Raw genomic sequence first — 24,196 nt, 5'->3', positions numbered from 1 at the left:
TTGAGAATTGAAACACGTAAATCACTGAACAAACAAATTTAATGTGTGTAATTACAGCGTATAGTCTCACGTCGCCATTTCATACAACCCTAGGGCTGTATACCTTGTATTATTTGGATTTAATTGCACTGCTTCGACTTGATTATTTTTCGAAAAAGCTGTCTGCGCATCATATCTTTGTAAAAATGTGTACTTTAGAAGACCTGTTTGCTTTTAGCTCAGTTTTTGAAGTCCAAAATCTTATACTAAAAGTTTATGATAAATATGTTTAGACGAAATTTACTCTTAAAATTAGACATAGTCTCAACTAAAAAAATGATTTGAACATTTAAATACTGCAGGACACCAATTGTACCAAGTTTTTGCTACTAAATTTTAAAAACTGCACCAATTAAAAAAAATATGAATGTGTACTTATTCCAGAATCAATAAACAAATCGAAAATCCTCATCAAGGGAGTCAATTTGGTTAATATCAAACGATCAATTTAATTTCAAAGTAAGCAGGAAGGTCCATTTGGAAACAGGTTCTCATAAAATATTTGTGAAATGACTAGAAAAACCGAATGGCCACGTGCGTTTTGCTGGCAGTCAATTTGCGCGCCTTCAACGATTTCCATCCCCAGCGCTCTCTACCGCTCTCTAGCAAAACATATTTATTTTCGCTCGCTACTAAAGCTTCCTATACTTTCGCAGTTTCGACGCTTTGCCGCTGCAAGTGTTGGGTAGACTAAACCACCTGATTTGTCTACCTATCGGCATGGTCCGTGAGGTCACAAAACCGGCAGGCATTCGGCTTTCAACTGTCAAAATCGTTCCGAAACCGGCCTCGATAACGCTACGCGGCTGTCATTCCGTATTCCATTTCTCTGTGTGTTAGTGAACCGGCAACTGGCTTTCCTCGCGCTCTAGCCGTGTATTGGTCTCTCCGGAATCGAACGCCGATATTGTGAGCCACCACCAAACCGTGCTTGGTTCTTCTGATTGAAAAAAGTAAAAATTATCACGGTCAAACGTTGCGGTTTATCACTTTTTAGGCGGTTTTCACGTTCCGAAACCCCCGACAGCTTCAGTGCGATTATCGTGTACTGCAGGAACCAGCTTTGGCCGGCGCAAGGATTCTAGACATCTTCCGAGTGAATTTGTGATTTAGTAAAGAGAAAAAAAAACATGGCAGAACCAAGCAAGGAAGAACTTCGCAAAGAAATCGCCGGTGAGTTAATTTACTAATATTAATTCGCCTGTTAGTTGTAAAAGCCGATAAATTCGTGGGGATAAATCTTAATCCTAATGTTTAACACGATCAAGTGAACAATGCAAATGGTGTCTTGTTGGGGCTCGGGGCAGCGCATCATTTTGGATCGTAATCGTTAATGAGATGGTATTGCTCGTGTGTGGGTATTGAACTGAGAAAAGCGTCTGAATCTGAATGAGCATTCAAATTATGCACGTATTGGAGGAAATGAAAACATCGTATGTTCTGTGATAGCTCCTTGAGGTGATACGTTGGTGCATCCGAGTAGGCACTGTACTTGGTCGCTGTACTTGCAATGGCGAAAGTCGTACGCTTTAATCGTTTGTGGGAGAGTTTATGAAACTGTTCGGTAAAAATTGTTTTGTTATCTTTTTGAAATAGGTAATTGTAAAATATATAGGTAAACATGAGGAAAAGATCTATGTTGTGGAAATTGTAAACAAACTTCACTTTCCAACTCTTTTAGCTGATATATAAAAATCTGAAATCCGTGAATAGCTAAACAATTTCCTCGTGAATAGCTAAAATAATCCCAATTTCCAAAAACTATTTATTGAAATAGGAAAATATTAGGTTAGGTAAGTGAAATTTAAAAATTGGAAAAAATCGCATATAAATTCTTTTTAAATGCACGTCTATGAAAAAATAAGTAATATTTTTTAATAAATTTGTTATATAGAATAAAGGAATATGTTTTCTAGAAAAACTACAGACAAACAGACGTGCCACTCAATGACGATTTCATCGACCAGAAAAATAACGATAATTTTGAAATTTTGCTTAGTCGGCAATAATGTCGCTATAAGCAAGCGTGTACATTGGGCTGTCCCAAAAAAAAAAATCGATGTTGAAAAAGTCAAGGTGCTCAGCCCTACATTGAAAGATGTTATTTATGGCATTTTTGTAGAACATTTCGACTTGCTAAAAAATCGTTTTCAGGTTGCCGAAACGTGATTTATGAAAAAATGACTTTTTCAAGCTACAAAACCAATCTTCTGCACATTTTTCAAATCTGTTCGATTCCTAAGTTTTTCCATATACAGGCCGGACCCGATTATACGGAACATCAAAAAAAATTCATTCCGGGTAATCGAATCACACAAAAAAAACTGAAATTTGAAAAAGTGGAAAAATATGCTTACGTAATTATTGAACGTCCCCTTAATTCGAACATGTCCCAAACATGCCGGAAGTGACTTAAATGGTTACAAATATGCCAGAAGGGATTATAAAGGCAAAATTTCGGAATATAAATTGAAAACGGACACCAAAAAACTAAAATTCGACTCAAATTCTGGATAATCGAGTTTCCGGATAATCGAGTGCGACCTGTATTTTTTTTTTTTTTTTTTGGGATTGGGTTTGGTTCAGCATCACATTCAATTATTTGACTTACAGATCCCATTGAACCTCACAAAAAAGTGATTTTTTCTTAAAATTTTCAGATAAAACCCTCCAAAACGCATATAAAAAATTTTTTGATCAAGAACTGAAATTTTAATTGCAAAGCGAGATTCAAGACGAAAATTTACATGAAAAAAGGTCCTTGATATCTTATCGGAGAGCTGAGATATTGGCGTTTTTACATGTGATGGAAAACTATATATTTTCTCAAAAATGCCACTAACGCTCAATATCTCCATTGCACAGTGTTTTATTTTGCCGTTTGTGCGTATAATTTCCTAAATAGCCATAAGGTATGTTCGAAAAAGTTTTCGGATATTCAAAAATGCATCTTTTAATGTAGAAAGATGGGTGATTAATCCACCAATGAGTGAGATAAAAAATTTACTTTTTAATCAGAATAAGATAGCCGCAAGGTGTCTTGGACAAAGTTTTAGGTTATCTGAAAACAAGAAACTTTACCAAAGACATCGTGTTTCAATCTCTTACATATTACGAGCAACATTGAGTTTTCTATTAGAGGGCACTAAAAATCACAATTTTCGTTCTAACTTTTTTCGTAGATTTTTCCGAATTTTCAAACCTTCTACTAAGTTATCAGCCATCTAAAATTGCATTTGTTTTCTGAACATTGTTATTTTTTATCTCCCAAAATAAAACAGTTATTTAACATACCCATATTAACATATTTAACCCCCCCCCCCCCCCCCCCCCCCATAAAGCAACCAAGGATCATTTTTCATGTAAATTTACGTCGTAAATCCCGCTTTGCAATGAAAATTTCAGTTCTTGATCAAATTTTTTATTTGTTTTTGAAGGGTTTTATCTAAAAATTATAAGAAAAAATTTATTTTTGTGATGTTTAATGGACTCTGGGAGTCAAAACACTGAATGCAATGCTGAACTTAACCATGCAAAATATTCAAAAACAACCCCACAAAAATGAAAAAATATATGGAAAAATTTAGGAATCGAACAGAATTGAAAAAAGTGCAAAAGAGTGAATTTGTAGCTTGAAAATGTCATTTTTTCATAAATCAGGTTTGGGCAACCTGAAAACAATTTTTTAAAAGGTCGAAATGCTCTACAAAAATGCTATTAATAACTGCGCACCTTGACTTTTTCAACGTCGATTTTTCATGGGACACCCTAGTGCACATACATTATCAAAGACAAAAAACCGTCAGTAATGCCGCTTGTGTTGATTTCAGCAAGCGTGCACACTCATTAGCAAATACAAAACCGTTTTACGATAATAAATTAGTAGGCAATAAGCTTACATGGTGGCGCATGAGTGTAACGTTTAGAATAAGGACGAAGATTTTTCAGGATTTTCGTTCGAAGAGGCACGTCTGTTTGTCTGTGGAAGAACCATTTTCAATATCAAAACTGAAAAATCTCAGTTATTGATTTAGGTAAGCAATAATTTAGTAACTTGAAAATTAAAAAAGAAATCGTCATAAGTTCTTATATACAAGGATGGAAAAAAAATCGTATCGCATAACAATCATTCTGGTATCATTTCTGAACGTGCTATTCATAAGCTTTCAGTCCCAGCAAACCATCGTTATTAAAAATACACATTCTCACGTATGCAAGAGACAACTTAGAGCAAAAAAATATATTCCATTAGCGATTTAAAAAAAAAAATGAATGTATATTTTCAAAAGACGCTCAGCACCAAAAAAAAAACAAACAATCTCTGCAGCTTGATTCGACGGGCTACGAGAGTTTCTAAGTTAAGAAGCATGCAACGCGCGGTGTAGTCGGTTAAGTTTACCGGATCGTTCCACGGTAGTTGGCGTACAGCATACCGAATGAACTGCATACTCAAGGATGCTCCGAACCAATGCACAGAAGAGGGTTTTTAGAGTGTACACATCAGTGAAATGGCGCGACTGCCTTCGAATGAGTCCGAACACTGCAAAGGCTTTGGCTGCAATGATTGAGACATGATCATGAAATCGCAGTTTCGAGTCTATCGTGACTCCTAGATCGCGAATAGATGTGACCCGCTCCAGCACGTTACTATCAATGTAATATGTATGGTTTACAGAGTCAGAGCGTCTTGTGAATGAAACAATTTTGCACTTCGCACATGCCATTTTGTGAACACCATAGTGAAAGTTCGTTAATGTCGTCTTGCAAAGCCAGACAGTCCAGAGGTGACGATACTACTCTATAGAATTTGAGGTCATCAGCAAACATCTGTTTCTGAGACTTCAGTCTAGTGCATATGTCGTTCACAAACAATACAAATATTAGCAGACCCAGTACGCTTCCCTGTGGGACACCAGACGTGAGGGCGATCTCTTTGGAACACACGGACTTCACGCAGACTGAGGCATACAATCGATATGCCACGATAATTGTTGACGTGGTGAATATTGCCTGTTTTCAGAATCGGTATGATTCGTGCGGTTTTCCAGACCGTTGGGAAGTTCTTCGATGAGAGCGATAAGTTGAAGAGGCATGAAACAGGCAGAGCCAGTGATACTGCGCAATTTTTGAGAAGGAGTGGCGGAAGCCCGTCCCCTCCAGCGCCTTTTGTGGTGTCGACATTTTCCAGTGCTTTTCGAACCTCCAATCGAAAACCTTATTTCTGCTAGGCTTATGTCATACGAATTTCCACTCTGGAAGCATTTGGGACGTATCGCAGGGAACGTTGTACTATAGACACTTTGGAAGAAGTCGGAAAATAATTCAGCAGCTTCATCAGCTGTATTTGAGGTTACTCGCATGTTGTAAACTGGACGGTATCCTAGGGCCAGCCTTCAGTGACTTCACATATTTCCAGAATTTTTGCCTTAGGTTTTGTTGTACATTTTGCAAATACGCCCTGAGGGTATTAGCAAGAAGATTCTTGTACGTAGCTTCCATATTCCGAAGCACACTGCGGTTTTCTGGGTTTTCTGGGTTTTTCGACTTGAAGAAGCTTTTTCTCATTTTCCGAAGCATGTTCCTAGAGTGGCGAAGCTCGGGAGTCCACCATGACCTGCGAGTTGATACGTGGGGCACACGACGTACAAGCGGAACATGTGTGTTGATTACCTCACACAGTTTACCATAGAAAGTAGACATGTCAAAATCGACGGATTCGTTAACCAGATGCTGTTGCCAGTCGATAGAGGCAAGAGCATTATTCAGCACATCAAAATCGCACCCCATGAGATTTAGCTCCATTTTGGTTAGTCTGTCCAAAGCATTTAACACATCGCAGTGAACATCAAGTAATACAACAAACGGTCTGTGACGACAATCAACTGGTAGCAACGGGTGTGGGGGCTCGTTTACTTCGACTTCATCCGGCATGTTATTGAAGAGCAAGTCCAGCCAGCGCCCATTCAAATTTGTGAGATTGTTCAATTGCCTAAACCACAGGCGAGTAGTGTTTCAGTAAGTGCTATCTCTTGTTCAGACGATGCATTACTGGGCAAATAACCGTTCAGATCCGCGTCACATTGCCATCGTAGATGTGGAAGGTCGTAATCCCCTAGCACCATTATAACGTCAGTATTGTCGACCTGATCAGACATTGCCCCGATTGCTGCAGAGTGAGCAGCGTACACATCAGCACTGGAATTTGGCCGTTAGTATATACAGCAGGTGTAGAGTGAGCGACTTGGAAGTTGGATCCTAACAGCAACCTGCTCAAGATGGCTACTGTTCGGGAGTGAGATCAAAGTGCTTGTGATGTTATTTTCGATTGCAATAAGTACACCACCACTCCGCGATAGTTCACTGGTAAGCGCACTGCGGTCACATCTAAATAAGGAGTAGTCGGATGACAACTCCGAATCAATGATGTCAGGTCGGAGCCAGGTTTCAGTGAAGACTAAAACATCGTAGTCACAACTGGAAAGCAACAGTCTCAGCTCGTTTGTTTTGGTACGTAAACCTCGCACGTTCTGGTAGTACACAGTCAGATAGTTTTTTACGGTGGTACTCTGTGATCTGTAAGCGTGGTGCGGATCAGTAGTGCATACGGAAGAAACGGAAGTGTACTTGCCGTGACTAACATTTTGGAAGCCCCGTTCCCCGCTGCCACACGCAGGACCGGGACGACTGATGAGCGCTGGCGGCAGTGGCTCGACTACGGTGGAGGGGTCAGGATCATCCATAATTCGAGAGTCGGTGCTTCCCAGTGGCCAGAGGAATGCGGTTAAAGCTGGTGAAAAATCGGTTGATGCGTGGGTCTTCGTGTCTACGAGGTTTCCATTTGCGAATAGCCTACTTCCGTGCTGGGGGGCAAGAGATCGCTTGTTGGGGTTACCTCTATGCGGGAAGCATTCGGTGTCCTTTCTGCAATTTGTGGCGCCCAGAAGTTTTTTGCATTAGTGCCGTCGAACTTTCGAAACACAATGGCCAGGTTTCCACGTCAAGCGCGATGTCGCGGTATTTTTTTTTGTCCATTCCGACTTTGAAGGGTATGAAGTTCATCGTGCTCAAGTCGGCGTTCTTTTTCAACAAAGGGATTACTTTAATTGGCTCGTTGCACTGCAGACTCTCTTTAGCGAGCTCGACAATAGCCTCAGTTTTGACACTGGGATGAATTCTCGACAAATATAACCAGAAAAGTTCCTTTGGAGGCGATACTGTCATTACCGTCTGTGAAGAAGATGACTTTGTTCCGCCTAGAAGTGGTGGATTCGTTTTCGTCTGTTCCTCGCGGCGACGTTTTTTTTTTTTTGGGGCTCTCTAACTTCATTTCTTGAAGAAAGTGACGTTAATGCAGTTTCAATGACCTTTTTGAGAAGTTTTTCCACGTGTTCACCATTGGCTTCAATTGCCTGTCTTAATTCGCTAAGAACTTCAGCGTGTCGATCTTGGGTTGATGAGATGGCACAGCTAACAGATGACATAGCTTCCTTGAAGCGAGTCATTTTCTTGAGCTCAGCACACTCGTCGCACATCCAGAAAAGATTTTTCCTTTCGCGAAGAATTTCCAAAAAAGATGAGTTTATTTTGGCACACATAACATGGGCGATTTGGTTGCAAAAACCCATGCATCGAATATTATCCCCATCGGCTTGAGCCGGCTTAGCGCACTGGTCACACACATTCTCTATTTTAGCGGAAGATTTTCGTTCAGTGTAGCAAATGTGTGAATTTAAAACGACGGTGGATATTGTGCGTTTAAATAAAAATTATCAACAGGGCGTTGTTAAACTGGCAACTCAGTTGACTTTCGACGTCAAAATCATGACAAAACTTATATTCTCGCAGCACTGCGAAGCAACTGTCAAGTGAAATCAACAAGAAGTATTTAATCTGACTTGAACATCGTTGCGGAGGGATGGAGGGATCCGTTACGTGAGTTGTATAAAGTCTTTTAATTTGTGTACAAATGTACAAATGATAAATTTATTCCCAGGAATTTCGACGAAACCAGCGAATATGCATACGAGTATGTGGAGTACGAAGCCAATGAGGCCACTGGCACACTCGATAGGGAAGGTGAAGCTGGTTCAGTGCATAATGAATATGTTTTCAACTTTACTGCCATCTTTTTTCAACGTTTCTTTAAAAGCCAATTGCGTCCAAAAGAATGGACAAGGCTAACTGTTTATGGAGATACGGTTACTGATATCGTAGATTTTTTATGGGATGTTGCAAAGGTAAAAATTTAACGGCAGGTGATATTTGATAACGATATCCCCAAATGGTCAGAAAATGCAACTCCCACAGTGAATGATGCGAATGACTTCGTCTCACTGCAAGACACTACTAAAAAGAAATGCTATTCAATAGATTCTCTCACAGCTAGAATTTTGAGAGGTTGGAAAGATAAGCAGGTGCGAGTATATGTGTACGTTTGGTCGATGAATGTGGAAACTAGCAGTCAACACCAAGCCATATTGCGCAAGTTACTTTCTCCACAAAATACAGATAAAGCTGGGGCACATTCAATAAGAGACGATTCAGCTCTAGCGGATGAACTCCGCGATAATCATACTCATCTGGAAGGCCATTACAGCTCATGGCTTCTATGGGCAAATTTTATGCACTCATCTCCAGCGCATAAGCATGATGAATTGAAAAGATCTGCAACACCACCATTACAATTATCGAAATATTTTCGTTGGGTTGCAACGTCTGAGCCAAGCAGATTGAAGGCCGTACATAAAGGATTAATTGTCGCTCAACACAATAATAGTGGATGGCTGAGAGAGATTGGAAATGTAAAACAGGTTGTAATTAATGCTAAAATGTTATCAGATGGAGCCCTATTGAAAATAGAAGAACTGAAACAACGAGGATTTGCTGGAAACGATCTTTTAACCTCCATGGAGTCCGCAGTTCGACCGGAGGATACCGATTTGAGCAATAATTTCATGAACAGCGTGATTGATTGTGAGGACGTGGATCACCAAGATTGAAATCTTCAGCTATTCCATAGTTCAAAAATCACATCGAAGACCGTTAGCGTTACTAAGCAATATAATGTTCTTTTTTCGTTTTTATTTTAATCAATCAAATGCTTTATAAAATAAAAATCTAACTAGCGTTCGCAATTATGGCGTACAAAAAGCTGAATAAATTTGAATATAGAAAAATTATTTCATGACGCAATCCATTCTCTGGCAGAAATATACCACCCGGAAGGTAACCACAGTGCTCAAAAATTTTTGTCGCTGGGAATATTCTGAAACGGGTAACTACATCGCAAATATCAGAGAGGATCGGTGAACCTTCAAGATGCTCTTTTCTCAATAGTCGCTTTATAAGTCCAAATACAATCTCGATTGGATTAAAAAATGGACAATACGGTGGTAAAAATATCGGAATTATGCCAATCGATCGAAGGTAGCGTATCATATTTGCATCACAATGGATCCTTGCACCGTCCATAATCCAGATAGAGTGTAAACCCGGATATTCATGTACCTCTTTATTCATCAGGGCAAACTTTCGGCAACAATCAAAAAACTTTGATCTGTTAAAAGTTCCATCGGTCCAGAAACTGTCAATCATTCCACCAACGCCGAGAAAACACAGGAACGATACACGTGGTTTTCTGCAGAATTCACCGCGAAAAATAACTTTTTTCCCTGCCACACCATATCCCTTTTTGCGCAGCATATCGCGATTGTCGAAGCTTACTTCGTCCAAGAAAACGAGATTACTGAGATCCCAAGGAATGGATAATAACTCTCGAATGAACCTCGTAATTTCATCCTCCCGAATTTGTATGGCTCTTCGCTCTATACATTTCAACGTCATGCCTGCTTCATGAAGAATGATACATATTGATGATGCACTGATGAAAACGAAAAACTTTTGGTAGAATCTATGTTTCGCTTCATCCAAAAACAGTATGGGTTCTCGATTGAAGAGTTCAACAATCCAGTGTCTTTTTTCAATACTGAATTCTTTGTAAACCTGTAATCTCTGCTTTCGTTTGTATACTCCGTCATGTTCATATTTAATTATCCAATTACCTATGAAATATAAAAAAATAAAAAGGTTTCCATTCAGTAGCGTAACGTGACAGCGACACCCGGGCGAAAAATTAGGGTGTCATCCCCCTCCCCCCCATTCCGGCACCAGGTTACAGGTGAAGCATCTTGTAACTGTTCATTGTAATTCATCTTTTTTTAGTGAAAAATATATACCACGTCTTGATCTAGCATCAGGTAGTCGTCTGATGACATAATCAAAATCAGTCTTACCTATAGTTGATATAGATTTTCCGTATATTTGTGCAAGTTCCGTTCTGGATATTCCCAGGAAGTAATAGCCGTATAACGCATGATAAACGGTGTTGGGCAAAGCATGTTGATGAAATACTGTTTGCGTAATCATGTTAGACATGTTTATATGTGAAACAGCTGTAGTGTAACCCGATATTTAATTATTTTTTCGCAATTTTCGGAGATTTTTTTGTTCACACAAGATTTCCGGAGACTTAAATTATATGAAATTTTAACCAATGTGTTTAGCTCAAAACAATCATATTGTTTTGATTTTGACTGTCAATCTTATGTTTGACGTTAGAGTCGGAAGAAAGTTCGGAAGTCGAAAGTCAGACTTCCGAACTCCAATTTAGTGCTGGCGACACAATATGACCTTATCCTTGATGGCGGTGACGTGAACGAGCAACAAAACAATAGGCGGTGTCAGCGAATAAAATAAAACTTTGCAGCTAACAAGAACTAACGGAATCAATTAAACTTCACTTTTCTTTGGTCATAAATCACTTTATGAAATAGATGAGATACAACACATAGCAGACGAAGTTTGATGTTAAAAGAAAAACACTGGTAAAGAACTACTAGAAAAAGCGCTGAATGTAAACAACAGATACACGATGTGCGTTTTTGAATACAGAGCTCAAAAACAGTCACTGAAGCGTCACAGACGTGCAGCCAGAATGTATCAAAATGTTAATTGGTAATGTGAAATTCTAATTTTTTAGGCAGAACGGAAAAGATTTGTTTTTTATTATTCACCTTAGAGCACTGTAGGTAATATTGCGGACGATATGAAGGGCGGGTAAATAAAAAAAGGGGAACGATAAAATGTTATGAAAAAAATCGGCATAATAAATTTAGGATAAGCGTGTATCGGTTCTACGATTGAATAAATCAATTTTGTGAAAGTGAATGAATAGCAAGTCGCGTTGACGGCATTCAATCGTCTCGCTCATATATGAGTATGATTAATAGCGAATTATTTATTCCACTACGGCAAATAATAAAGAGATGCCAGAAAATTGTTTACGGACTAAGCACGTGCGGTGCCTCTGTTTCCAAATACGTGATCGACCCAAAAACTTGATTTCAGAGCCACAGGTGCTAATTACGGGAGTCACTTCACGGTGAAAACGAAGTGAAAAAATCTCACGGTGAAAAAAGACGTGTGCGACCCCCCCCCCTCCCCCCCACAGTGTCTTCAGCAAAGTTGTTCCATTAATTATTCTCCATGTTATAAAAGTTACAGTTTTGTGATCAATCCACTTAACAGTGAAAAGCGAATTTTCCTTTTTTTCATTTTTACATATAAAAATTCATCGTGTTCGGCAAAGTTATAGCAAATTTCATGAGAAACAACTTTATCGAAGACACTTTACTTCTATCTGCCTATTTAAATGAACCTGTGAGGAGTTTTCTACAGATTGTCACTAAAAATCAGTTTTTCAATATAACTTTTAGTATGATTTTCTACAATTTTTCAATGTTTTATAACCAGAGCCGGATTTAAGGGGGGGCCCGGGCCCCCACAAAACGAGAAAAAGTTCTTTTCGCTATCAAAAATGAGATTCAATCAAAAGTTTAATTTACAGCAAGAAAATTTGAACAGACCATTCCAATATGAAACTTTCCTTCAGTGTTATTTTTTCGCGAGCGCCAATATCACAGCTACATCCATAAGAGTTCACCTTCGATTCTCTTGGAATGACCCACATTAACACACCATTTGAATCGAACCAACGCACATGGGAGGTAAAGTAGAGAAAGAAAATAATCCACAAGTTATTGCATTGCTGTTGATTCCAAATAAAATTAAGCTTACTTGTCCGAATCAGGGATAACAGAAGTGCGTTGCAAAATGCAGATTTTCAGAGTCCGTGTGCAGATTTTACCGACCTGCAGATGTGTGTAGTTTTTCCTAGTTTCTGTAGATTATTGCCAGGGTCACCTTATTTTTGCGCAGTCTTTCTCAAATTGTGTGCAAATTTTTGCATGTGGATCGCAATTTCGAGATAGTTGCAAGTATCTTTCAAAAACATCTGGCACCTCTGGTCCAAATCATTCGACAGTCAGATCTGGCTGTAAACAGTAAGCAAGCACCGAATTTATTAATACAATTGTTCAAAATGTGCGATCGCCACAAAACCCCGCGTGTGGAGTTCAAAAAAGAAGATTACATGAAGAAAACAATCAAAAACTCGTTAGTGTCTTGCAAAAATTATTTTATTTGAGAATTCATAAGAGCCTAATACCCCGTTCACAGTACACTGCATATTACCTGATATCAGGTGATTCGTGCTGTCGAGGCCATATCACGATGCATATCACCTGATATCCCATACAATCGAGCTGTCATTGGATATAACCTCGGCTACATGGTATCGCGGATATCATGTTCGAATACCAATAAAAACCAGATTTGCAGCAGTTATCAACACGGCCAAAAGACATTTGACGCAACACTACAAATTTCGAAATTCGCGTTACATCCGAAAAAGAAGGAAGGAAATATTTTTACTCTTGTCATCCCGCACATTTTGACAATTGCATATGAGAGTTAACGTTGGTGCGAGCCAACCAGAGTTTGCAATATTCCCGGGAACTGGTTTCCCGGAAAACGGGAATGAAAAATCTCATTTCCCGGGAATTCCCGGGAACCGGGAATGGAAAAAAATTCTTAGCAAAAATGGCATTTCAAATAAAGTGTATTAATAAAAGGTATCAAAAAACCGTTTATAATTTCATTATCAATTCGCATGAAAAACGAATTGAAAAACAAAACTTATTCAAGTTCACATCAGAAATTGCAGAAGAGTAGCTCAGGGTTTTTATGTCGTTAAACAATCCACTGAGAATCCACATCCACTGAGAATTTTCCGTTAAACCCAATTTCCTTCTGTAAAATTTTGCTTCACCCTCTAGGGTTAAGTCCGCTGAATCACCGCTGGTGTTTGATTTCCATAATACTTTCAAATCACCGATTCCATCTTTTGCTACATTACATTAGAAACTGGAGTTCCCAATACTTTCAGTTTGTTGAAAAGTAAGTTGAGTGTTAAGCAGGCATTAAACAAGACAAATATTTGCTATATTTGGTACTGCATTTTTTTAGCAAAATATTTCTTCGGGCTATTATATATGCTATAGTATTGCACTATAATCAATATTTGCTCAAAACTCTGTTGCTTAAACAATAGCAAAGCCCATTCGCTCATATTTCACCGAATTTAATTGCTATACCACCACACGATGCGATTTATTTTTGTAATATAATCTGCGAACTGTTAACTGCGTAATTGTTGTTTAGTTTTAATTGGTATAAAAACATTTCGATCCCTTTGGTTTTATTTGCCTAGTTTCTCGTTGACTGAGTAAGACAGCAAATATTTTTGACAAATAATTGAAGCAAATAATTTTATATAACACGGCCAGCCAATATTGACCGTCATTTCGAGAAAATATTTGCTCCTTATAATGTCTACTTTAAAGGTGCTTTACACGTTGACGTCTTAAGTTTCGTGTTATTACAGTAGATTAAATTTGATTGCACAATTGTATGGGAAACTATATTAAATCTTGCGAAATTTTTAGATGAACTCGGGAATCCCGGGATCTCGGGAATCGATATTTCTGTTCCCGGGATCCGGGAATCCCGGGAAAAGGTAATTCCCGTGAAATCGTGAAACTAGCTGAAATCTCTATCCTAATTGCTTTTGTTGTCTTGTTTTTGCCTTGACCTGTTTTTTTTTTCTTCTCTTTTCAATTACCAAAGTAAATGTCGACTTATATCATCTGACTGTAGAGTGAACACCCGAGGTGATATCCGATATCATTTGGCGATATTAGGTGATATGCGGCGTAGTCTGAACAAGGCATAATGATCTTGAACGCAACTGAAGAAAAGTTTTTTTCGAAGACGAAGATGCAGATGATTGAAAATGGGTTGCGTACGACTATGAAGAATAAAAGGCTGTCAAACTTAGCATTTTCATGTTGAGAGTACGATGTTCTGAAGGAGTTGAATGTTGATAATTTAATTAATTTAATTAATTAAGTTCTCAGAAAAAAACTCGAAAAATTTTTTGGTAACTTTTCAAGAACAAATAAATGTTTTTTTAGCTCGTACGATAAAAAACGGTTTTGTTTTATTTTGGGGCCCCCACTGTAAACTGGGCCCCGGGCCCCCACAATCGTAAATCCGGCTCTGTTTATAACATTGTTTGCTATAATAAAATAAACAATTTCTTAGAAGGAAGTGTATTTTTATCTCACATATTTTCTTAGTTATTGACGATTTGTTCTTGAATAATGCACTTATTCACACTGATTACTTTTTACTCAGAAAAATGATTTTGGAGCCATAGTGTCTTCAGCAAAGTTGTTTGGTTAATTATTCAGCATTCTATGAAAACTAGAATTTTGTGATTAATCTACCCAAAAGAGAAAAACGAATTTTATTTTTTTTTTATTTTTGCATATAAAAATCCACTTTGCTGAGTAAAGTTTTAGCACATTTTATAAGAAACGACTTTGTCGAAAACATTATATTTCTATCTGCCAATTTAAATAAAATATTGTGAAGTTTTCTTTAGAATGTCCCTTAAAATCATTTTTTATATAACTATTGGGGACGAACCAGTCCGAAGACTGAAAGTCTATAATAAAGGAAAAAAAATATAACTATTTATAGTGATTTTCTAAAATTTTTCAATGTTCTACAATGTTTTTTTCAGTATAATAAAACACAAGAGTTCACCGAAGAAAGCTTATTTTTATCTCTTACAATTATTTAGTTATTGAAGATTTCTGTTAAAATAGTGCACCAATTTACTTACAGATATAAAAACAGGAGTCAGCTTTGATATAGCAAAGGTTTAGTCTGCAGATATTTGCAGATATCTGTTAGTAAATTAATGCATAGTTTTGATAAAAATCGTCAATAACCAGAGAAATATGTGAGATAAAAATAAACTTTCTTCGCAGACATTTTTTGTTTTGTTATAGCAAACAACATTGTAGAACATTGAAAAATTATAGAAAGTCACTACTAAAAGGTTATATTGAAAAAACTGATTTTTAGTGGCAATCTGTAGAAAACTCCACGTAAGTCCATTTAAATAGGCAGATAGAAATATGGTGTCTTCGACAACGTTGTTTCTTATAAAATGTGCTACAACTTTGCTGAAGACGATGAATTTTTATATGCAAAAATTAAAAAAGTTAAATTCGCCTTTCACTGTTAAGTGGATTAATCATAAAACTGTAACTTCTTTAAAATGGAGAATAATTAATGGAACAACTTTGCTGGGAACACTGTGGCTCTAAATAAAGTTTTTTGGGTCACAATAATTTCGATTACGTTTTTGCAGCTTTGGAAACAGTGTGCGGTGGTGGGTTGACAAATTTTAAGCGGACAAATTTTACAGTGCGCTTCGGGCAGCACACAAAATCAAAACTAGGTCAAAATCGAGCGAATGAAAGAGGGTTTCGACAGCAGTTTGGTTGCTTCCAGGTCAAAACGAGGTGAGCTAGTGGAATAAAGAAATTCACTATAAATTCGTGAGAAAATTTGTGAGAAGTATCTCCTTCGCATTTACTCTCGCACAGATTCCTACGCGTCTCATTCATTAACTAAACTTTTCAAAGTGGTAGTATGTATCTCTTCTTGACCATTGAGTGTGCTTTGGGTTTCTTCCTAACCATCGAAAGTCCTGGAAAAAAGGCAGACCGAAAATCCTGATCCATTGGCATCTCTATACCAAGTAACAGTGAATGACAATGAACTCATGTCCTGTGCCCAAACTAATTTGTGCCCACTGTCAGCTGTCAGATAAAGGTGTATAAAAAGTGGCAGTGATATGCTATCTTGTTCACACATATGCTGAGATCAGACCTGTGCGCCGATCATATCATCGGCGGCGGCGGCGTAGAAAAAATTTTACCTCGGCGGCGATCCGCGCGTAAAAAATGGAGAAATCCGACAAACACATCTTCATTTTTGACTCGAGAAACTACTAAGCAGCGGATTTTAACACACAAAAACACTAAAAACCCTTTCCAGGGCCAGCATGGAGAGAGTTTGATGAGATTTGTTTGGTGTTTGCTCCTAATAGCAAGACATTACCTGTTTTTTTTAAATTGTTGCTTTTGTGGATTCTCTGGAGATTTATTTTGCTTCCGTTCATATTTTTGTAAGAACTTTTTTTTTCAATTGCGAATTGGTTTTCTAAACAAATAAATAAATAAATCACCTCGACCAGTGGCTTTATAAAACTTTCATGCGAGAAGCTCCCCATAAGCCATCTTCCGACCCACATAATTTGAAAATTAATTATTTAAAGCTACCCTAACATTATCAACCTTTCGCCCTTTCCAGTGATCCTGAAGGATGCCAACCTGGAGGAAACAGCGGCCAAGAAGGTGCGCCTTCAGCTGGAGACCAACCTGAACTGCGACCTGTCCGGCCGGAAGAAGGAAGTCGACGATCTGGTAATGGAGTACGTTAACGCCCAGGACGAGTCCGGCGATGAGGAGGAGGAAGACGAGGAAGAAGAAGAGGAGGAGGAAAAGAAGCCGGCCAAGAAGAACGACAAAAAACCAGCCGGTAGACCGAAGAAGAAGGACAGCGAGGATGAGGACGAGGAGGAGGATGACGAAGATGAGGAAGAGGACGCATCGGATGAGGATGCCGGTAAGAAGAAGGGTAAGCGTGGTGCTCCTGGTAAACGAGGTGGATCAGCTAAAAAGAAGAAGCGCGGATCGGATAGCGAGGAAGATTCAGACGGATCCGGAGAATCGGATGACGATTACAAACCAAACAAGGGTCCTAAAGCAGGCGCGAAGAAGGTTGGCCGCAAGAAGAAGGGCGGTTCAGATTCCGATTCGGATGACGACTGGAAACGGGCAAAGCCGGCGAAGAACAAGAAAGGCCCAGGCAGCGGTCGAAAGAGTACTGGTTTCACCAGACCGTACACACTGTCGCCGGAACTGGCCGCCATATGCGGTGCGGAATCTCTGCCCCGGCATGAGGTGGTCAAGAAGGTTTGGGCTATCATCAAGGAGCGCAATCTGTACGACCCGAAGAACAAACAGTTCGCCATCTGCGACTCTGAGCTGCAAAAGGTCATCGGCGTTAAGCGGTTCCGCACGTTCGGCATGCTCAAATACTTAAAACCGCATTTCCTGAACTAATCGTAAGATAATAGTGACGCAGAAAAGTACGTACCAGTACCGTATCAGCTTTTAGTTGTCTCCTATCTAAAATAACTTCCTATTTACCTACTTACTGCAAATACTATACGATAAATGATGTTCAAGGCAAGAATGAATAACAAATTCTTAAGATTTCGTTTCCTCCGTATGCAAAACTAATTATGGAGACGAACAGAGGAAACCCGGTGCTTCTGTCCGGGAATCCGACAGTTACTATAATGAACTACTAGTTGTGAAAATTAGAAACGTAATTTCAAGCAAGTAAACATACAACACGGACAAATAGGAATTACTCTAACATACACAGAATTATTTTTATTCCATCTTTCCCTTAATTTCGACAATTAAATAGATCGAAAATGGGATGAAAGTTTTAATTTTTATCAAAATACACACACACACAAAACAAACTTTAATGGTAGCATTTAGAGATGTAGAACACGAAAGTTCATATGATTGTGGTAAGAGCAAATGCAAATTTCTACGAATAAAGAGTAAAGTGTACTGAAGTTTTCCTGGATTTTGGTTTAAAGTTATGCTAAAGTGTATTCTAAATTTTTTGGGAGGTTATTTAGGGGTCATCAAACTTTTGCGATTTCGCTTTTTTTCGGCGATAGGTAAACAAACAATTACCAATGTCTAAAAAATTATTACCTATTTAAAAATTACCTTTTTGACTTTCTTAATGCCTTTTTGAAAATGTATGAAGCATTCTGAAGTATTGATCTGACCTGTTAAGTACCCCAATGAGATAAACACCAATCTGAAGCGCGACCAATTTTCATCACTTAATACCGTGCAGCATACAGTGATGACCGTGCTAGTGCCGCTCGTTATCGTTTTCGTGATCTGCTTTTCATCCCATTCCCAGTCAGTCAGCTGCCATGTCGTGTAAGTATTCAACTTTACCAACTTCAACTCATAAAAAGTACACATAAACCTGTCCAATTTTTAGTTGCCAAGCAATACAACCGCACCACAGTAACAGCAGCACTGCAGCGCTGATTCTAGCTCGAGGTGGATCAAAAGGTATTCCGCTGAAAAATCTCGCCAAAATTGGATCCAAATCGTTGCTGGTCAGAGCGTTGCAAACGTTGGAAGCTTTTGGCCAGTTCGACTCGATTTGGGTTTCAACGGACGATGAGCGAATCAGCGACGAGGTGGTAACGGCTTTTCCCCTGGATCGCATTCTAATTCACTTCCGCCCACCGGAAGTGGCCCGTGATCAATCGACATCGATCGAATCAACGCAAGAGTTCCTTAGCAAACACCCTGAGATTGCGAATCTGGCTTTGGTACAGTGCACATCGCCTTTTCTGCGCGTTCGGTACCTGGCGGAAGCTTTTCGAAACTTTCACCGCCGGTCATCGGATTGTGTTTTCAGTGTCGCTCGAAGCTTCAAGCTGCGCTGGAAGATGCAAGGAACAGACGGAAGAGTTGCACCACTGAACTTCGATCCCGAGCGTAGGCCACGCCGTCAGGATTGGACAGGTGAACTGGTGGAAACGGGAATGTTTTACTTTGCCCGGCGATCGTTGCTGGTTAGCGAGGGGCGCTTTCAAAACGGCAACTGTCGAGTGGTTGAAGTCGACCCTAGAGATGCACTGGAAATCGATGGAAATGATGATCTGATTTTGGCTAGATTTTTAAATGAAAATGAAGGTAAATAAAACATCGATTCAATGTTTTTTAAACACTTGTCTCTTCGTTTTCGGAAATTACTCTACTTCCTCGATTGTTGGACCTCCATTGGTAGTATTATTCGATCCACTACGATGCAATTTCGACATAATTGGACCACAAACTTTCGTTATCTGCTTGTACTGACGTTCGTAATCGTCTCTTTTAGCTGACATATTCTGCTCCAGCCATTTCAGCGTTTCTTCGCAGTGCTTTCGAACCTTCTTCCTATCCGAATCGTTTAGTCGGTCCCCATAATCGGCAATAGTAGACTTCAAACTAAAGCAGTACGATTCCAGCTTATTTCTAGCAGCAATGCATTCTCGCTGGCGGTCGTCCTCTACCTTGTAACGTTTGGCATCGGACAACATGCGGTCAATTTCCTGCTGCGAGAGGCGGCCTTTATCGTTTTTGATCGTTATGTTGCGACTCTTCCCAGAGCTTTTTTCCACGGCCGTCACGTTCAAAATGCCATTCGCATCTAAATCAAAAGAAACATCAATTTGCGGTGTGCCTCTCGGTGCCGGTGGAATTCCCGTCAACTCAAACAGACCGAGATGGTTGTTGTCTCTGGTCATGGCTCTTTCACCTTCGTAAACCTGTACCGTGACACCCGGTTGGTTGTCCGCGTAGGTTGTAAACGTTTTCATCTGTTTACAGGGAATGCGGCTGTTTCGATCGATAATATTCGTCATCAAACCACCGGCGGTTTCGATTCCGAGTGATAGTGGCGTAACATCCACCAGCAGAACATCCTGGATTTTACTGTCGGTGTTGCCACTAAGAATGGCTGCCTGGACGGCAGCTCCGTAAGCGACGGCTTCATCAGGATTAATCGAAAAATTTAAAGCTTTTCCTTCGAATAAACTTTGCAGCAAGGATCGAATCTTGGGAATTCTAGTCGAGCCACCAACCAGAACAACATCGTGGATTGATTTCTTGCTCATTTTGGCATCGCTAAGCGCTTGTTTTACCGGTTCCAGCGTTGATTTAAATAAATCAGAGCAAAGTTCCTCGAATCGTGCGCGGGAAATTTTAGTGTGAAAGTCGATTCCATCTGCCAGAGCATCAACTTCAACTGTTGCCTCCGTACTGGACGATAGCGTGCGTTTGGCACGCTCAGCGGCGGTACGAAGACGTCGCAGTGCTTTTGGGTTCCCTTTGATGTCAATCTTGTGTTTTCGCAGAAATTCCTCCGCCAAGTGACCAACCAAACGATTATCGAAATCCTCCCCGCCGAGATGGGTATCGCCAGCGGTGGTTTTAACCTCGAAAAGTGAACCTTCATCGATGGTTAAAATCGACACATCGAAAGTTCCTCCACCCAGATCGAAAATGAGTACGTTTTTTTCACCCTTGAGATTTTTGTCCAATCCATATGCCAAGGCTGCAGCCGTTGGCTCGTTGATGATTCGCATAACATTCAATCCAGCAATTGCACCCGCATCCTTCGTCGCTTGCCGTTGAGAATCGTTGAAGTACGCCGGGACAGTGATGACCGCATTCTGGATGGAGCATCCCAAAAAGGCTTCCGCAGTCTAAAAAAAAAATAATTGACTTGGCTTCATCAAATTTAAAAAAAAATCAACAAGCTACCTCTTTCATTTTGGTGAGCACCATCGAGCTGATTTCCTCCGGTGCAAACACTTTCCGCTCACCTTTATATTCCACACAAATCTTCGGTTTACCAGCCTCGTCCAGCACCGTAAAAGGCCAATGCTTCAGGTCTTCTTGTATTTTTGGATCGTCGAACCGCCGCCCAATCAACCGCTTGGCATCGAACACCGTATTTCGGGGGTTCATCGCTACCTGACTTTTGGCCGCATCCCCGATCAACCGTTCCGTCTGCGTGAAGGCTACGTAACTTGGTGTAACCCGGTTGCCCTGATCGTTGGCGATTATCTCCACCTTACCGTGCTGGAACACACCCACACAGGAGTAGGTCGTACCCAGATCGATTCCGATTGCGGTCATTTTCCTAAATTTTATTTGCACTGCAATCACATAAACAATTTAAACGAACGTGCAAATGTCACCATTCATCGATCGAAGCGCTTTTTCGATGCGCTACCCGCGACTGGCCAACTGCGATTGCGGAACGAATGTTGAGTAAGAAAAGTTTTCCTTGTATTCTGGAAAAATCCCCACATGCGGAAGGCGCAATTTGTTATATCGATAGCGTGTGTGTTTTGCCCCTTTTAGAAGAGACTGAATATGAGAGAATGAGTGACTTGCCGGCCGATCGGTTGCACTCATGTTACTGCAACCTGTGATGCATTGAAATCAGTATTTTTATATACTCAGTGATGAATCATCATCGAAGTAGCAATTGTGAATTCTTTAACGTAGGACTAGGACTTATTTTTTAGTAGGGTGACATGCTGTGAAAAGTGTTACGAAAATGTGCCATATTGAAACGCGTTTAATGTTGCAATAGAATTTCAATTTTGTCATGGTTAAAAAAAACATCCTCCCGTGAATCCAACGAAACTGTGGAATTGGTGAAATGATAAAAAATAGTATTTTTCGTTAGATTCCACTGCTATGCAACAAAAAATACCAACCTCCGTTATGTCCTCGATTTCGAAGTTTCGCTAGATTTACCGGAAAGTTTTTTTTTTGACCGTGATAAAATCGAAATTCCACTGAACTTATTTATTATTATTATTATTATTGGCATATTTTTGTAATAGTAAATTAGGGGCCATCCACATACCACGTGGACAGCTTTGGGGGAGGGGGGGGGGGTTGGCTAATGTCCAAGGTCCATACATGTTTTTTAGAATTTATATGGGCAGTTGTCCACGAAGGGGGAGGGGGGGGGTTCAAAATCGTTAAAAATCTGTCCACGTGGTATGTGGATGGCCCCTTAGTAAAAAAATCCAGTTGGAAATCACCTGGTAAATCAAGAGGTTTGAATCAAAGCTAACCAAAAATGCCAAAATCAAAAGTGTGTAGTGTTCTGAAGAGGAGATCCTTGATATAGAAGGACGGCAGAGAACCTTCAAGAAAACCGGAGCAGTCGAGAGATCAAGATAGCCACAGCCTGTGTCAGAACTGTTACAAAAAAACAAAGCCTTGGTACTACATTTCGTATCGGAACTCGACCTTTTTCCTCAAATGTGAAGCGAGTGTCCTTCAATGTGCGTTTCAAGTGATATTCTGCGTTTTTGATGGCCGCCTCTTACAGACCGCCAAAGTTTGGTGTCCAAAAAAGGACCAGGCGATTTTTTTCGGTTGCCAAAACCATCGCCTCGAAGAATCGCCCAACGTGCAGGTTCTTCTGATGGTACGCTCGTATCAGAAGGTCGACAATCGGATGACTCGGCAAAATATCCATCATGGAGGCTAGAATTTTTTATCTTACAGTGTGATGAAACACAGGACATATACAATCATCGCCTGTAGTTCCCGCAATGAGCTGCAGCACGCCAGCCATGTTGTCTGCGGAGGCCCCGCAGGTCGTCTTCCACTTGATCGAGCCACCTTGCTCGCTGCGCGCCCCGTCGCCTCGTTCCAGTCGGGTTGTTATCAAGTACCATTTTCACCGGGTTGTCGTCCGGCATCCTAACGACATGCCCAGCCCACCGTAGTATCTCGATTTTCGCCGTTTGTACGATGAGTGGTTCTCCCAGCAGTTGATGCAACTCGTGGTTTATCCGCCTCCGCCATGATCCATCTTCCATCTGCACTCCACCACAGATGGTACGCAGCACCTTCCGTTCGAAAACCCCAAGGGCGCGTTGGTCCTCCACGAGCATGGTCCAGGTTTCGTAGCCGTAGAGGACTACCGGTCTGATCAGTGTTTTGTAGATGGTTAACTTCGTGCGGCGGCTAATTTTCTTCGAGCGGAGCGTCCTCCAGAGTCCAAAGTAGACACGATTTCCTGCCATAAGGCGTTGACGAATTTCTCTGCTGGTGTCGTTGTCAGCAGTCACCAGTGAGCCCAGGTACACGAACTCGTCTACCAACTCGATTTCATCACCGCTAATATGAATTCGTGGCGGGAGGTTAACACTGTCTTCTCTGGAACCTCTTCCTCTCATGTACTTGGTCTTCGAAGCGTTTATGGCCAGTCCAATTCGTCCGGCTTTAGCATTCAGTCTGATGTACGTCTCCGTCATCTTCTCAGGAGTTCGTGCTACAATATCAATGTCATCGGCGAAGCCAAAAAGCTGAACAGACCTTCTAAAAATCGTGCCACTCGTGTCGATACCAGTCCTACGTATTACACCTTCCAAAGCGATGTTGAATAGCTGATCTCAAACGATTGTGTCGTATGCCGATTGAAAATCGATGAACAAATGATATGTGGGCAGGTTATGCTCACGGCACTTCTGCAGGACGTACCGCGAAAATTTGGTCCGTGGTGGCGCAGGCACCCATAAATCCCGCTTGGTATTTCCCCACGAATTCCCTCGCAAAAGGTGATAGTCGAAGGCACAGAATTTGAGAGAGTACCTTGTAGGCGGCGGCGTTCGAGCTTGCACGGTAGTTGCAGCAATCCAACTAATCACCTTTTTTGTAGATGGGGCACACTGTACCCTTCATCCACTCCTGCGGTACTACCTCCTCTTCTCAAATCTTGGCAATAACCCAGTGTAGCGCCCTAACCAGTGATTCACCACCGTATTTTAACAGCTAGCTGGGGAGTTGGTCAGCTCCAGCGGCTTTATTGTTTTTCAGCCGGCCGATCTCCTCTCTAACCTCCTGGAGGTCAGGGGCTGGAATTCTGTCGTCATCTGCGCGTACACCGAGATCTACTACCACTCGTTTGCCCTCGTTTGGTGTTGTAGCATTCTCGCTCGAGCTGCATTCTTCTCTTCCACTAACTGTTTGTACTCGTCATCAAACCAGTTATTTCTCCTGCTCGGAGCCATAGTACCAAGCGCCGCTACAGCCCAAGTAACACACAAAACATGTTAGACAATAAGTTACAACGAATATAGTCA

At 40.4% G+C, this 24,196-nt stretch overlaps 3 protein-coding genes and 1 pseudogene across 3 annotated transcripts; 3 read left to right on the top strand and 1 right to left on the bottom strand.

Annotated features, from left to right (window-relative positions):
* Window positions 1-867: 867 nt before the first annotated feature.
* On the top strand, window positions 868-18,073 carry LOC129719060 (nucleolin). The gene is made up of 2 exons (XM_055670419.1): window positions 868-1,212; window positions 16,729-18,073. Exons 1-2 carry the CDS (start codon window positions 1,170-1,172, stop codon window positions 17,541-17,543), a joined length of 858 nt encoding a protein of 285 aa, XP_055526394.1. The 5' UTR covers window positions 868-1,169; the 3' UTR covers window positions 17,544-18,073.
* Window positions 7,955-9,159, top strand: LOC129719059 (uncharacterized; annotated as a pseudogene).
* LOC129719058 (heat shock protein 70 A2-like) lies at window positions 17,903-21,254 on the bottom strand. Its single transcript, XM_055670417.1, has 2 exons — window positions 20,841-21,254; window positions 17,903-20,782 (listed from the first exon to the last, which is right to left on the bottom strand). The coding sequence occupies exons 1-2, from the start codon at window positions 21,216-21,218 to the stop codon at window positions 19,283-19,285; spliced, it is 1,878 nt and encodes a 625-aa protein (XP_055526392.1). The 5' UTR covers window positions 21,219-21,254; the 3' UTR covers window positions 17,903-19,282.
* LOC129719061 (N-acylneuraminate cytidylyltransferase A) lies at window positions 18,212-19,258 on the top strand. The gene is made up of 2 exons (XM_055670420.1): window positions 18,212-18,455; window positions 18,520-19,258. Exons 1-2 carry the CDS (start codon window positions 18,376-18,378, stop codon window positions 19,232-19,234), a joined length of 795 nt encoding a protein of 264 aa, XP_055526395.1. The 5' UTR covers window positions 18,212-18,375; the 3' UTR covers window positions 19,235-19,258.
* Window positions 21,255-24,196: the final 2,942 nt, after the last annotated feature.

Source organism: Wyeomyia smithii, chromosome 1 (genome assembly GCF_029784165.1).
Source record: "Wyeomyia smithii strain HCP4-BCI-WySm-NY-G18 chromosome 1, ASM2978416v1, whole genome shotgun sequence".
NCBI lineage: Eukaryota > Metazoa > Arthropoda > Insecta > Diptera > Culicidae > Wyeomyia > Wyeomyia smithii.
Note: the sequence above shows the minus strand (reverse complement) of the source record. Positions and strands in the feature narration are given on the sequence as shown.

Bases quoted from the DNA above. Each gene is read 5' to 3' on its own strand.
- LOC129719060 (XM_055670419.1), top strand. From the start codon at position 1,170: ATGGCAGAACCAAGCAAGGAAGAACTTCGCAAAGAAATCGCCG. The intron at 1,213-16,728 runs GTGAGTTAATTT...CGCCCTTTCCAG, and splicing joins ACTTCGCAAAGAAATCGCCG to TGATCCTGAAGGATGCCAAC.
- LOC129719058 (XM_055670417.1), bottom strand. From the start codon at position 21,218: ATGACCGCAATCGGAATCGATCTGGGTACGACCTACTCCTGTGTGGGT. The intron at 20,783-20,840 runs GTAGCTTGTTGA...TTTTTTTTTTAG, and splicing joins TGCTCACCAAAATGAAAGAG to ACTGCGGAAGCCTTTTTGGG.
- LOC129719061 (XM_055670420.1), top strand. From the start codon at position 18,376: ATGACCGTGCTAGTGCCGCTCGTTATCGTTTTCGTGATCTGCTTTTCA. The intron at 18,456-18,519 runs GTAAGTATTCAA...TCCAATTTTTAG, and splicing joins TCAGTCAGCTGCCATGTCGT to TTGCCAAGCAATACAACCGC.